Source organism: Maylandia zebra, linkage group LG6, assembly GCF_041146795.1.
Source record: "Maylandia zebra isolate NMK-2024a linkage group LG6, Mzebra_GT3a, whole genome shotgun sequence".
NCBI classification, from domain to species: Eukaryota; Metazoa; Chordata; class Actinopteri; order Cichliformes; family Cichlidae; genus Maylandia; species Maylandia zebra.
The window spans coordinates 12,216,031-12,228,981 of NC_135172.1; the positions used below are offsets into that span (position 1 = coordinate 12,216,031).

The 12,951-nt window shown below is 43.1% G+C and overlaps 1 protein-coding gene and 1 long non-coding RNA gene across 2 annotated transcripts; both read right to left on the reverse strand.

The window, feature by feature from the left end:
• Positions 1-590: 590 nt before the first annotated feature.
• Positions 591-7,734, reverse strand: LOC112433831 (leukocyte elastase inhibitor-like). The gene is made up of 12 exons (XM_076885371.1): positions 7,713-7,734; positions 7,551-7,618; positions 7,136-7,294; positions 6,726-6,847; positions 6,480-6,632; positions 6,420-6,426; positions 4,021-4,138; positions 2,002-2,144; positions 1,544-1,621; positions 1,309-1,398; positions 1,057-1,237; positions 591-929 (listed from the first exon to the last, which is right to left on the reverse strand). Exons 1-12 carry the CDS (start codon positions 7,732-7,734, stop codon positions 703-705), a joined length of 1,368 nt encoding a protein of 455 aa, XP_076741486.1. The 3' UTR covers positions 591-702.
• An 860-nt stretch (positions 7,735-8,594) lies between these two features.
• On the reverse strand, positions 8,595-11,348 carry LOC143418925 (uncharacterized). Its single transcript, XR_013098875.1, has 2 exons — positions 11,130-11,348; positions 8,595-10,856 (listed from the first exon to the last, which is right to left on the reverse strand). It is a non-coding gene; the product is annotated as an uncharacterized LOC143418925 (long non-coding RNA).
• Positions 11,349-12,951: the final 1,603 nt, after the last annotated feature.

The window sequence follows — 12,951 nt, forward strand, 5'->3', positions numbered from 1 at the left end:
TGAAACAACCTTCATGTAGTTCTTGTTTTTAACACTGCAAACCTTCTTTAGTTCTTTTGTTTCCTTTCATATTCAGCACACATCTGTCAGTGTCCACTAACTGTCAGGGAAAAGCCAGATAAAAACACTGTGGGGTCTTTTGGGACACGTGCTCGTTGGGTTTACTCATAGATATCAGAAATGATCTGTTCTGTATTCAAAGGATACACGAAGGACGTTTGTATTAAATGCAATATAGCGACTGATCATATGCTGCTTTCTTTGGGGGCTTTTCACCACCATGTTACACAAATCCAGTTTCTAACTGAAAAGAAAATCCTTCACCATTTTCTAATCAAATTCCCTGGTTTCCCATGTCAGAGATGTCATGGCTGAAAGGATCATCGCATATTGAGCTCAAAGCTAAACTCTTGTGTAGGGCCTCTTTCCATGTTGCACCATTCATTTTAAAAAGTCCTGGTAACAAGAGACAGAGGTGACTTGATGTATTACAGTTACTTCCCAATTTACAGAAATGATGTGACTTCTGACATTTTCCTAGCAGGAAATGTGCTACTGTGGGACACTGAAAGAATAAACAGCAAGGCACGTTTTGTTTTAATAACTTTTCTTTACTTCATTTGTATGAACTAGGTTTACCTTACAAAATCTTATACTGTATATAATGTTTTATGTTTAATTCATGTCAATGTCAGCTCGTGTTTACTCGGGTGAGCAGTACCGGCCCACAAAGAGAATGCTCTTGGTGGGTTTATGTCGGATGAAGAAGATGAAGGGATGGTCGGCAACAAACTCAGCGGGAATCGTTATAGAGCGGACTTCCATGTCAACCCCAGTGGCAGCAGCAGCCTCAGCTCCTTCTTCATTTACATCCACCAAAGCCTTGTGGACAACTTTGGACACTATCAGGTCATTTGCTGGAGACATTCCTAGTAGATGAAGAGCCCAGAAATCAGTTGTGTTTTATTCTTTAACAGATGATGTTTTGCAGTTTTTGTGCTCTCAATATAACTGTATAATTGATTCAGTGTGTCTCATTGGTGCAATATTTCTCACCAGAGAAGTCTCTCTTGTAGATGTCAAAAGCGTTCTCCATTCCCATGTTGGTCAGGATTTTCTCCAAGTCATACTTCTCCTCCATCTTAAATCGAGGGAGCTTGACATCAACCTCGTTGGGGCTCATCATGTCTGGGCGAGTCCAGTCCACAAAGTTCTGATAGGTCAGCTCCTTCTCCAGCTGTGTGGATACAGTGTCACTAGCTTGTCTGATTGAAACTGGACATTAAAGTACTGGTAAGTGCATCTTACCTTTTCCAAGCCTGTGGTATCATCTTCTATGTCATTAGGCAGGAATATGAGCATGCTGAGGTCATTTCCTTTATACGGCATCTCAAGAATCTGTCCAGAAACATTGTTTTTATTTATTACTCCATCAAAGATGATCTGACTTCCTAATCTAGAAATTTAGGCTGATATTTGTAAAAGACAAGTTTTAGATCATGCTGGTGAAATCCTGTAATAAGCTGAAAGTGATGGATGTTACCTTGCAGTTGGCCTCAGGAATGGTCGCAAAAGGAAATTTACTTTTCTGCTGCATCATCTTCACCGGCTTAGTGTCGTTCTGAAAAATAGGGGAGACAAGAGAAATGTTTTTTGTGTTTAGTCTCAAAATGATCTCAAAAAGTTCTGTCATGGTTTTATTCCAGCCATTGAGTGGATTTGGATGTAGAGCACACGTCACAACACAACTTGTTCTTGTTAGCCGAAGTTTGTGATGTGCTGTTGTTTGAGATTTATTTGAGAACTTATTGGATATTACATGAATAATAAACTGCATTGCATAACTGCATAAAGTTGGAAAGTGATCGTCCTAAAAGCACGATTTTATCCCCTCAGAGCTCCAGGCTTTATGTTCTCATTCAGCAAAGTCCACAGCTCGTTTGTAGTATGACAGATCAAAGTATAACTGCACCATCCTATGCTGCCTTTCTGCACTGTTACCTTGTTCAGTCGAAAATGCACATCAGCAGTCTTCTCCTCCTTAAACTGCGTGTTCCAGCTGCCCTTGAAGTAAATGGCATTCACGAGAACCAGCTTCGTCAGGCTACCCACTGCATCCTGGCTTAGCAAGTCCTTGATTTTATCTGGTAAAAAGAATTTATGAAAACTATTAACTATTACCAAAGATGCACTAGTTACTGTACAACATCTTCAGCTATAAAATCAGAAAACAGGGCAACAGCAAGATGGTTTTTATTTTAAAAAAAGGGGAAAAAGCTTTATGATCAGTATAACAGGGAACAAAAAACAAAAATTCAAGCGTAGGCTTGAAGCCACTGAGGTGGTTGTTAGCGGGGGTGACGCGATGCTTCTGGTATGCATGAATTAATTAAACAGTCCAATAACTCCAGCAGTACTTATCTTGTCCTTTTTGGTCTTTGTTCCAAACATTTTAAGATAAAAGCGCAGCGGTCACAAACGTTTTGCCTTCTTATGATTAACAACACACCTGACGCTGATTACGTGCGTCCACCTTAAATACCTTACATAAACCTACCATACAGGAACTTAAAAAGGTGGAATCCTCAGTGGTGCTTGGTGCCACACCCTCAGGGACTTTAATGTTATATAAAAACACTGACAGCTCAATATCTGCCTCAGTCACTCTCCCTGATCCAGCTGAGTCACCAATAGGAAAAATCTGCTTTTCACAGGAACTTGGTAACAGCAATAAGAGAATACGTAGTTATTCCAAGAAGATATCGTCTCTCTCCCATATATAACATCTTATTGGAACCGATATGTTCCAGATATCAAGTGGAAGACAGTCTGGATGGTCCCCCATAAATATTTGATTGTAAATAAGGTGAAAGAAGTCTCATTTAAAATTCTACATAAATGTTATCCAGCCAGTCACTACATGGTCAAATGTAAAAGGGACATAAATACTAATTGTACTTTCTGTGGGGATCATCCAGAAACTGTGACGCATCTTTTTTGGTACTGTTCTTTTTCACAGAGATTCTGGAAGGAATTTAGCAGGTTTGTTATTGTCCATATTTTAAGGGAGTTTTCTTTACGATGGGAAAATGTTTTATTCTGTTTAAGTTCCCCAAGAAGTATGAGAAATGTTTTTTATGATGAATTTGTTCATACTTTTAGCTACATTTTTTATCCATAAATGTAAGTTTACTAACAAAACACCATATTTCTGTCATTATTTTAAGGATGTGGAAATGTACATACAATCAATATCAGACTCCACCAACACAAAGGCTCTCAAAACAATACATGTATGTGAATTCTTATAATTGTTACCTTTTTCTTTTACTCTTGGCTTTTTGTGTTCATGTTCTGTTGTTTTGTATACTTCATCTGTTCGTATGTTGTATACTCATTGTTTGTTAAATAAAGTTTAAAAAAAAAAGAAAAAACTTAAAAAGGTTACCTCTAGCGGCAACATGAGGTATCAACCCAAAAATGGCTCCTACAAAAATAATGGGATTAAGATTGTCTCATTTCCAGCAGGTGGCACCACAGTCCTATAACCCTCATAGAAAGTCCTTGTATCCTATTATTATAGATGGTAGATTTATAAATGGCCTGTATTTGTATCGCGCTTTTATAAAAACAATGAATGAATTTCCTGCTGCACTTAAGATAATATAAAGATATAGAATCAATAGCAGCCAATCCTAAATGGGCCTGAAAAATAAAAATATGTTAAAGACACAAGTGATCAAAGTAGAAGTACCCATCACATAATATAATAAGAATAGAAGAATTGGCCTGCTATTTACAGCAACATACTGCTGTGATGGTTTTATTAATAGCATGAAACCAAACAGTAAAACCCAGAGATAGTGCTGCTTAATACTGAATAGAAATTAGACTGGAAGAACTGGAAACAGAAAATAATGTGGACGGTGGACAATCCGGTAATAATGTCTCAACTGAACACAACACAACTGATCCCCAAGGATTTACAGTGGAGATCATTTAAAGTTACATTATGCTTACCTTGTGTCTGCTTCTCCACCCAGCTGTTGATGTGGACCCTGGCCTCCTCTGCATTTCCTTTGAAGTCCACAGACTCGAGCTCAGCGTTGTAATGCTTTTTGGTGCCTTTTAAAAATTCCTGGAATTGTGAAAATAAGTCACTCGAAACAGATTCAACAAACTACGGAGACTTCAATCAAGTTCAGTCACTGTGTTAAAACATTTTCAGTCCTTTGGATGCAGTTGAAGCTTGAACTAACCAGTCAGCCTTTGTCTAATAAAAGATTAAAGCAAATAGCTTGTTGGATGCCAATTTAAGTAGCCAGCATAGAAAAATACACAGATTGTGGGTAAGCTGGTTTGTAACGTTTCGGTTCAGATGGCAGCAGTTTTTGCTGACAAATGTAAGTTTTAGTATTTCTAAGTATTAATAAATTACTGTTTTACTTCTTTATATATTTCTTTATACTATTTGCAAATATTTTAAAAGTTTAATCTGCTGTGATGACTGGAACACAAAGGAGAGAAATGGTGCCTTGTCTCTTGTTATGAACTGTAAATAGCTAAGTGCTTAGAGCAGCTGGTCCTAGCACACTTCAAATCCTGTCTCCCCCCCACCCTGGACCCCCACCAATTTGCATACCGCCAGAACAGGAGCACAGAGGATGCAGTCTCCATCGCACTGCACTCTGTCCTCTCACACCTGGACAACAACAACACCTACGCCAGAATGCTGTTTATAGACTTCAGTTCAGCATTCAATACAATCCACCCCTCACAACTCATCAGGAAACTGACAGACCTGGGCATCAGTTCCCTCATCTGCAAATGGTTACTGGACTTCCTGACCAACCGCCCCCAACATGTCCGGCTGGATAACCGCTGCTCATCTACCATCACAATGAACACCGGTGTACCACAAGGCTGTGTGATGAGCCCTTTCCTCTACTCCCTCTTCACCCACGACTGCAGACCTGCTGATGGTTCCAACACCATCATTAAGTTTGCAGATGACACCACGGTGATTGGCCTCATCAGTGACAACGATGAGGCCGCCTACAGGGAGGAGGTGGATCGTCTGGCTGAGTGGTGCGACACAAACAACCTGCTGCTTAACACCGAGAAGACCAAGGAGCTCATCGTGGACTACAGGAGGAATGCTGACCCACATCCACCCATCCACATTAAGGGGACGGCTGTGGAGCGTGTGAGCAGCTTCAAGTTCCTGGGAGTCCACATCTCCGAGGATCTCACCTGGACGACCAACTGCTCCAAGCTGGTCAAGAAGGCTCACCAGCGCCTCTTCTTCTTGAGGACTCTGAGGAAGAACCACCTGTCCTCAGACATCCTGGTGAACTTCTATCGCTGCACCATCGAGAGCATCCTGACCAACTGTATAACAGTCTGGTACGGGAACTGCTCTGCCTCGGACCGGAAGGCGTTGCAGAGGGTCGTGAAAACTGCCCAGCGCATCGCCGGAGCACCACTTCCTGCCATAAAGGACATCTACAGGAAGCGGTGTCTGAAAAGGGCTGGGAAAATCATCAAAGACCCCAGTCACCCATCACATGGACTCTTCACCCTCCTGCCCTCTGGGAGGCGCCACAGGAGCCTCCGGACTAAGACCACCAGGTACCGGAACAGCTTCTTCCCCACAGCTGTCAGACTCCTGAACTCTGCCTCCTGACATCTGACCCACGTTAACTCATGGACTGAACATACACACACCCACAATGGACAACTGTACCCTCAAACACAATAATAACATGGACTGAACCACCACTCACAACCACTAGCACTTTATATAGCCTCTGTAGAAACTATCTACACCCTCACTTATCTTAACTGCACTACTGTATAGCTCTGTGTAAATAATCATTCTGTACATTCAATAATCTTTAATCCTACAACTGTTTACAACTTGCATAGTTGCCGGGGATTCCCATGATGCATTGAGTTTTTCCTTTCCAGTCACCTTTCTCACTCACTATGCATTAATAGACCTCTCTGCATTGAATCATATCTGTTATTAACCTCTGTCTCTCTTCCACAGCATGTCTTTCTCCTGTTTTCCTTCTCTCACCCCAACTGGTCGCAGAAGATGGCCCCGCCCCTCCCTGAGCCTGGTTCTGCTGGAGGTTTCTTCCTGTTAAAGGGGAGTTTTTACTTCCCACTGTCGCCAAAGTGCTTGCTCATAAGGGGTCATATGATTGTTGGGTTTTTCTCTGTATCTATGAAGCGCCTTGAGGTGACTTTTGTTGTGATTTGGCGCTATATAAATAAAATTGAATTGAATTGAATTGAATTATCTGAGGAAGAAGCAGAGTTGGTTTGTTTCCAGCTGAAATCATCCAGGCTCAGGAATTTGAATCGATCCACATCATTTCTGCTTGAACTAGAGAACATGAGTGTCGACTTACATTTGGTCTGTGAGACACATGTCATAGTGACAGTATTTGGGTTAATATGGCATTACTCACCCTGGTCGCATTTCTTCAATATCAGGCACCAAGTTCAGGAACTCGTTCTTTGCAGCCCGCGCAAGGTAGGAGGTCTCCAGAGTGGGAACCATCGGGAAGTTTTCACAGTCTGAGCAGGAGGGACTGGAGGCACGTGAGCTGTTCTCAGGGGTCCTTTAACACAAATCACACCAAGTTAGAATCAAATAGATAACCTGTCAATAACCGTTTGCAGATCGAGGTCAATGTTCCTAAAAATATGTTTACTTCTGGCCCATGGAGCCACAGCGCGAGTCCGAGAGAGAGGGGCAGGTAGAGGAAGGGGTGAGGGTGGCACTGCTGAAGCTCGTCACGGATGGATCACGTCCGATCGGTGAGATGAGAGAAAGCTGAAGTGAAACAACAGCAGGATGAGGTAGACGTCAATATAGGAACTCCCTGATGTGACACAGAAAGGCTATTTTTTTTATTTCTTTGTATTATTTCTCACCTTGCAGTCACTGATGCTGTTCACCAGCTGCTTGTATTCAGTATTGAAGGTGTGTGTCAGAAGGTGCAGGCACTACAACACAACAGGAACAAGACCGATCAGCTCCGAGCAGAGAAGGAAGAAGACAGCAACAAGAACGCCCACTAAGCCCACGTTTTTCTCACCTTGGTGGCCAGCTCCTTCTCACGCTTTCAAAGGTGGTGCTGGAGATCTGCGAGGAGACGGAGGTGGATGTGGACAGAGTGCCGGAGCTCACGCTGGGGGACAGAGACTCACTCAGGGACTTGGTGGTGGGAGCTGTTCCCACGGGAGCCGCCTCTCCCAGAAGGTGACGGGTCTTTTCCACCTGGACGAAAGATGGGGGCGAATGTGAGGTGGGGAGAAGAGGGGAGGTTAGTCATGTAAAGTCTGTACTCTAAGAAAAAACTTTTTAGAATAGCACTTTGGTCTTTGAGCTGAAAAGTCATTTTTCCCTCAATGATATTAAACAGATTTATTTCTTTATGAATCTTTTAAGGCCCCACCTCCTGCAGCTGCTCCATCTTCTCCAGCTCCCACTGGTGCTCTAGGATGAGGCTATCTCCTCTGGGCCTCCAGCCGGCCAGGTTCTCCTCTCCACGCACATAAGCCACTGATGTGTCCAGCACCTTCCTCCTCCTCCTCTGCATCCCTGCTCAGGACATGAGCCCTCATTAGGATGAAGCTCTCCACAGAATTATGATAAAACAGCTGCCGTTCTTTAAACATGTTTCATGGCCGCTCACCTGGGCTTCCAGTGTCAGACATCTTACACAAGCTCAGCTCGTAGATCCCAGTCACTCGGTTGTTATAATGAAGCAGAAGTTTTGAACAAGGAAACTTTGTAACGAAATGCCAACGACCGCCTGTCTGTTTTCAGGGCTGTATTTGAAGCCATGCTCCAATCAGGCAAAGTTTTAAGTGTTGCACATTTCGATGGGTTTCTTTCAGCTGACATAGTTTCCATTTGGGTCATGTGGTGTTAGATACCCCAGCGTGTGGTCAGAGGGTGAAGAGCCCGGACGATTAGTGGGATTTTAGGTGTGGTGTAAAAATGACGCTGCAACTTTAAAAACGTTGTTGCTTTAAGGATTAACGTACAACCATACTTGGGCTGAGTTTGACACTGGTTCTCTTCAGTAATTAAAATAGCTTTAACACATGATAAGATCAAATGTCAGCTACACTGTGACAGTCGAGGGGCCACACTCAGATATATTTATTCGCTTGTTCTCTTTGTGTGATAAGAGTTTCCATCTGAATTTAACCCCTGTGTGGGGCTGATCTTTCATTTCATTTTATTTCAAGCTCAGATTCTTTGCCTTTGGCACATTTTCTGTGACGAGACTTCAAACCATTCCCACCGTCCTTATTAATCAACATGGTGAAGTGATTCTTCGCAAGGTGATGGGATAGGAAGAGTTTCAGAAAATGAGGCCTTTTGTCTTTATTGGAGAGGTCAGTGCAGACAGGACGGATGGGGGGAAGGCGAGGGGGGAATGACACACAGGAAACGGTGTTGGTCAGACCCAAAGACAGGCGTGGGCAGTGAGGACTCTCACCTTCAGACTCACTGTCTAATCAGTCTGACAGTGAGTCTGAAGACAGAGCAACCCAACACACGTTACTATGTTCATCATCATCATCATTGTTTATTTATATAGCACTTTAAAAACACACAAGGCTGACCAAACTGCTGAACAATAGAAACATAATAGATACCATAAGAATAATAAATACGATACAATAATAAACATAGCGAAAAACAATAAAATACAAGTCAGTCAACCACTGAGTCAAAAGCCAGTGAATAAAAATGCTTTTTCAATCTGGATTTAAAAACCAGCACTGATGTCGATTGCCTAATGTGAAGAGGAAGATTATTCCAAAGCTTAGGAGCCACGATAGAGAACGCTCGGTCTCCTCTCAGTTTCAGCCGTGATTTGGGGACTGAGAGCAACAGCTGCTCAGCTGACCGGAGCGAACGAGTGGGGACATAGGGCTTCAGCAGGTGCCAGACCATTTAAAGATTTAAAAACCAATAAAAGAACTTGAAAATGAATCCTAAATTCAATTGGAAGCCAGTGCAGGGAGGCCAAGAGTGATGTTATCACTAAGCAGGACATTAAATCAAATTAATGAGACACCAAAACAAGAGCTGGAGCCCAAGACAGCCATGAAGTCACAGTGTACACAAATACACAAGAAACACAGAAACCAGCTGGGTGGATGTGGCTCGGGAACCTTCTGTTACCTTGAACGTCGGTGTTTTGAACGCTGGCTGCTCCAGTCTGCTTGTATTTGTCCAAGATTTCCCCTCATATCTTGGTTATGGTTATTTTTTCTTTTATTAAACTGATCACACTCCTGTTCATGAATAGAAAAAAACCCCATCAGTGTATTTTCACTTAAACAAGCAGCTGTTTTTTTTGCATTAAAGTTATATAAAAATGTAACAGTGCAAATTCCTCGCTGACAGTTTAACCAAAAGGCATTTCCAGTGGAAAGTAGCCGACATATTCTCAGCATAACCATGTATAATATCCACAAAACCTGAGAAGGTTGGAGAGAAGGTAGGCGAACTCTGCTGGGATCTGCGTTTAACAAAGTGTCTAAAGACGAAACAAAGAAATCTTTCTGTAAATGTTCAGATGCACAGACTGGACTGAAAAAGAGTGAAAAAGCAGCTAACGTCCAAAAATAAGAAAACTTTGAAAGAACTCCAAAAAAACCTGGAGAACTTTTGCTCAAAAAACAGTTTTGTTTTTTTTAAATTACAAGGCAATCTGACAAAATGTCATCAAATGAGACTCAAGACTTCTGCAGGTCTCTGCCATGACTCAATTTTTTTTTCTTAACGGCAGAAACAATTGTTCCTTTTTTACTTTGTTTCTATTTTCTCTTCTTGTTTTTATCTGTTGAACAACAAACAACATTCATGCTGATTCACATAATATCCTGTCTCTACTCTCTGGGATTTCCTCGTAGCTCTTTGATGCAAAGAACATCCATCAAACGCTCCAGCTTGTGCTCAACATCATCGTGAACGGTGAAGGTACTCTGACGAGAAAATACTCAGTCGACCTTTTGGTTGATTTGTTAAAGAACCCCAAAATAGCTGATTACCTAACAAGGTATGCAGATAATTCACAGCTCTTTTCCTGAATAGCTGCTTTAAAACTCTGCTGAAAGCCTTTGTCCATTTCCAGGTATCCCCACTTCTCGGCATGTGTGTCTCAAGTGTTAGGACTGCTGCATTGGAAAGACCCAGACCCTGCAGCCAAGGTGAGAGACGACAAATATGATAACCCACACCAGCTGTGCTTAACTCTGTAAGTTCCCAGTATTCCCTGAAACCATCACGTGTGACACAGTTTACATCAGACGTGATGCAGCTGACGTCAACACTGACCTTCTTGTGGTAACAGAGACTTAAAAAAATAATAATAAAGCAACAAAGTGGGTCGCTCTTTGACAGTAAATTCCAGTGCGGTCCGCTCCAATCTCCTCAGGCTGACTCTCTTCTAGGCTCTCCTGACTGTTCCCTTTACATGCTGATGATGTGTCTTGTAAATCTGGATCCCTTTCCAGCAGGACGCTCCTCTTTTTCAGACAGTACCTCAGCTGCTCTCTCTCCTGACAGTCAGCTGTCCACCTCTGCATGGCCAGTCGAGCCAGCGCCGGCATTTGAGGCAGAGCTCGGAGCAGAGCGGGCAGCCAGGCTGAGCACAGAGCAGAGGTTGAAGGTCGCAAACTGACATCCACGTCTTCCAGAGAGCCCAGACCTCCTGCTGCAAACAGACTGCACCAACCGTTGTCTCCCACCAAGCTGTTGTAGGACAGATCCAGTGCACGGAGTGAGGAGAGACAGCCCCGTCTGCACACGGCAGCTGCACAGAGGAAGAGGACCCATTGATAACTGATCACTTTATGCCTGTTCACTTTACTGTTTTGTTCACAATGTTTCTGATGGAGACAAAAATAACACCGAATAGTTTCATTGTTTTGTTTTATACGACAGCTACAGATGCTGGCAGCATGAAATAAATGAAAGAAATATCAATTTCCTTCAGGCTTTACTTGTCTTAATATACATTTATGCAGCCTAATGATCCACTACAGACCAAAAAAGAAAAAGTATAATGTCATTGTGTGTTAGTTACCCAGATGTTGCATGTCATCAGTGGTGAGCTCGCAGCTGCAAAGACGGAGCTCGCTGACGACTGATGGCTGCAGAGCATCCAGCAGGAGCGCCAAGTGACCGCCAACCACTTTACACCAGGAAATATCCACCGTGCGCAGATAGGACACCGCCAGGGCTGATGCATAAACACAAAGTTTTCACCATTTCAGGCTAGAGGGTGGAAGAGGTATTCAGGGAGAATGACTTGAAGGAAAACTTCTATAAATAAACAAGTGTGTGTGTGTGTGTTACCCAGAGCAGTGAAGGACTCGTTGCTCATGTAGCAGCTGTTGAATGGCAGCCGCCTCATTTGTGTCGCAGGGAGGGCGGAGACCAGCAGGTGGACCACACCTCCCACTTCCTTATTGGATGACACATCAAGCTCGGTCAGTGCAGTGAGAGAGGGCAGCACCTGGACTGAAAAACAACGAGTCACATGACTGCTGCAGCGAGCATGCGATTAGTGTCCGGCGTGTGAGATTGGTAGCAACTGACTCAGAGCCTCTAGATCATCTCGCGTGAGGCAACACAGGTGGAGGTCGAGTCTCTCCAGGTGTGTGACGTGAGCCAGGTGAAAGGTGAGGCGGCTCAGTCCACCAGCTAGAAGCAGCTTTACAGTATATTAATCAGAACAATGCTGCTCTCTAATGTATCTTGGTAAAGCGCAGAAAAATCTAATGTTTTATATGATACAGTGTGATTTCAGTAACATATCATAATGGAGGCTTCAGCAAGTACTTACGAAGGACATCTTTCCTCTGCTCTTCAGTTAGTTCATCAAATACCTCCCAAAACATCTGTATGGTGGGGTGGCGGTCATGATATCTCCAACCATAACTTGTGTTCTGAAAACAGTGAAAATGACTGTTATAATCATAGAGTTTGTAAGGTCAGGCATACACTATGTTGCCAAAAGTATTCCCTAACACATCCAAATCATTCAATTAATGTGTTCCAATCACTTCCATGGACACAGGTGTATTAAATCAAGCACCTAGGCATGCAGACTACTTCTACAAACATGTGTGAAAGGACGAGTCGCTCTCAGGAACTGAATGAATTCCAGCATGGTAATGTGATAGGATGCACCAGTGCAACAAGTCCAGTCATGAAATTTCCTCGCTATTAAATATTCCATAGTCAGCTGTTAGTGATATTATAACAAAGTGGAAGTAATTGGAAATGACAGCTAGTCAGCTGATGCTAAGGCTCATAGTGCACTTAAGTCACCAATATCTGCAGTCTGCTGTTGTTACAGATGTCCAAACTTCATTGGTTTCCATGGCTGAGCAGCTGCATCCCAGCCTTACACTGACAAACACAATGCAAAGCGTCAGATGGAGTGATTTAAGCATCTCAACACTGGACTCTAAAGCAGTGGAGATGTGTTTACTGGAGTGACGAATCACACTTCTCTGACTGGCAATTCGATGGATGTGTCAGGGTTTGGTGGTTGCCAGAAGTACTTGTCTGACTGCACTGTGCCAAGTGTAAAGTGTGGGCATGTGTGCACATGGCTGGGCACCAGTGCACAATACAAGGTCCATAAAGACATGGATGAGTGAGTTTGGTGTAGAAGAACTGGACTAGCCTGCACAGAGTCCTGACCTCAACCTGATAGAACATCTTTGGGATGAATTAGAGCAGCAACTGTGAGCCAGGCCTTCTCCTCCAACGTCAGTGTCTGACACCACAAATGCACCTCTGGAAGAATAGTCAAAAAATTCCCATAAACACACCTAAACCTTGTGGAAAGCTTTCCCAGAAGAGTGGAAGCAGTTATAGCTGCGAAGGGTGGGCTG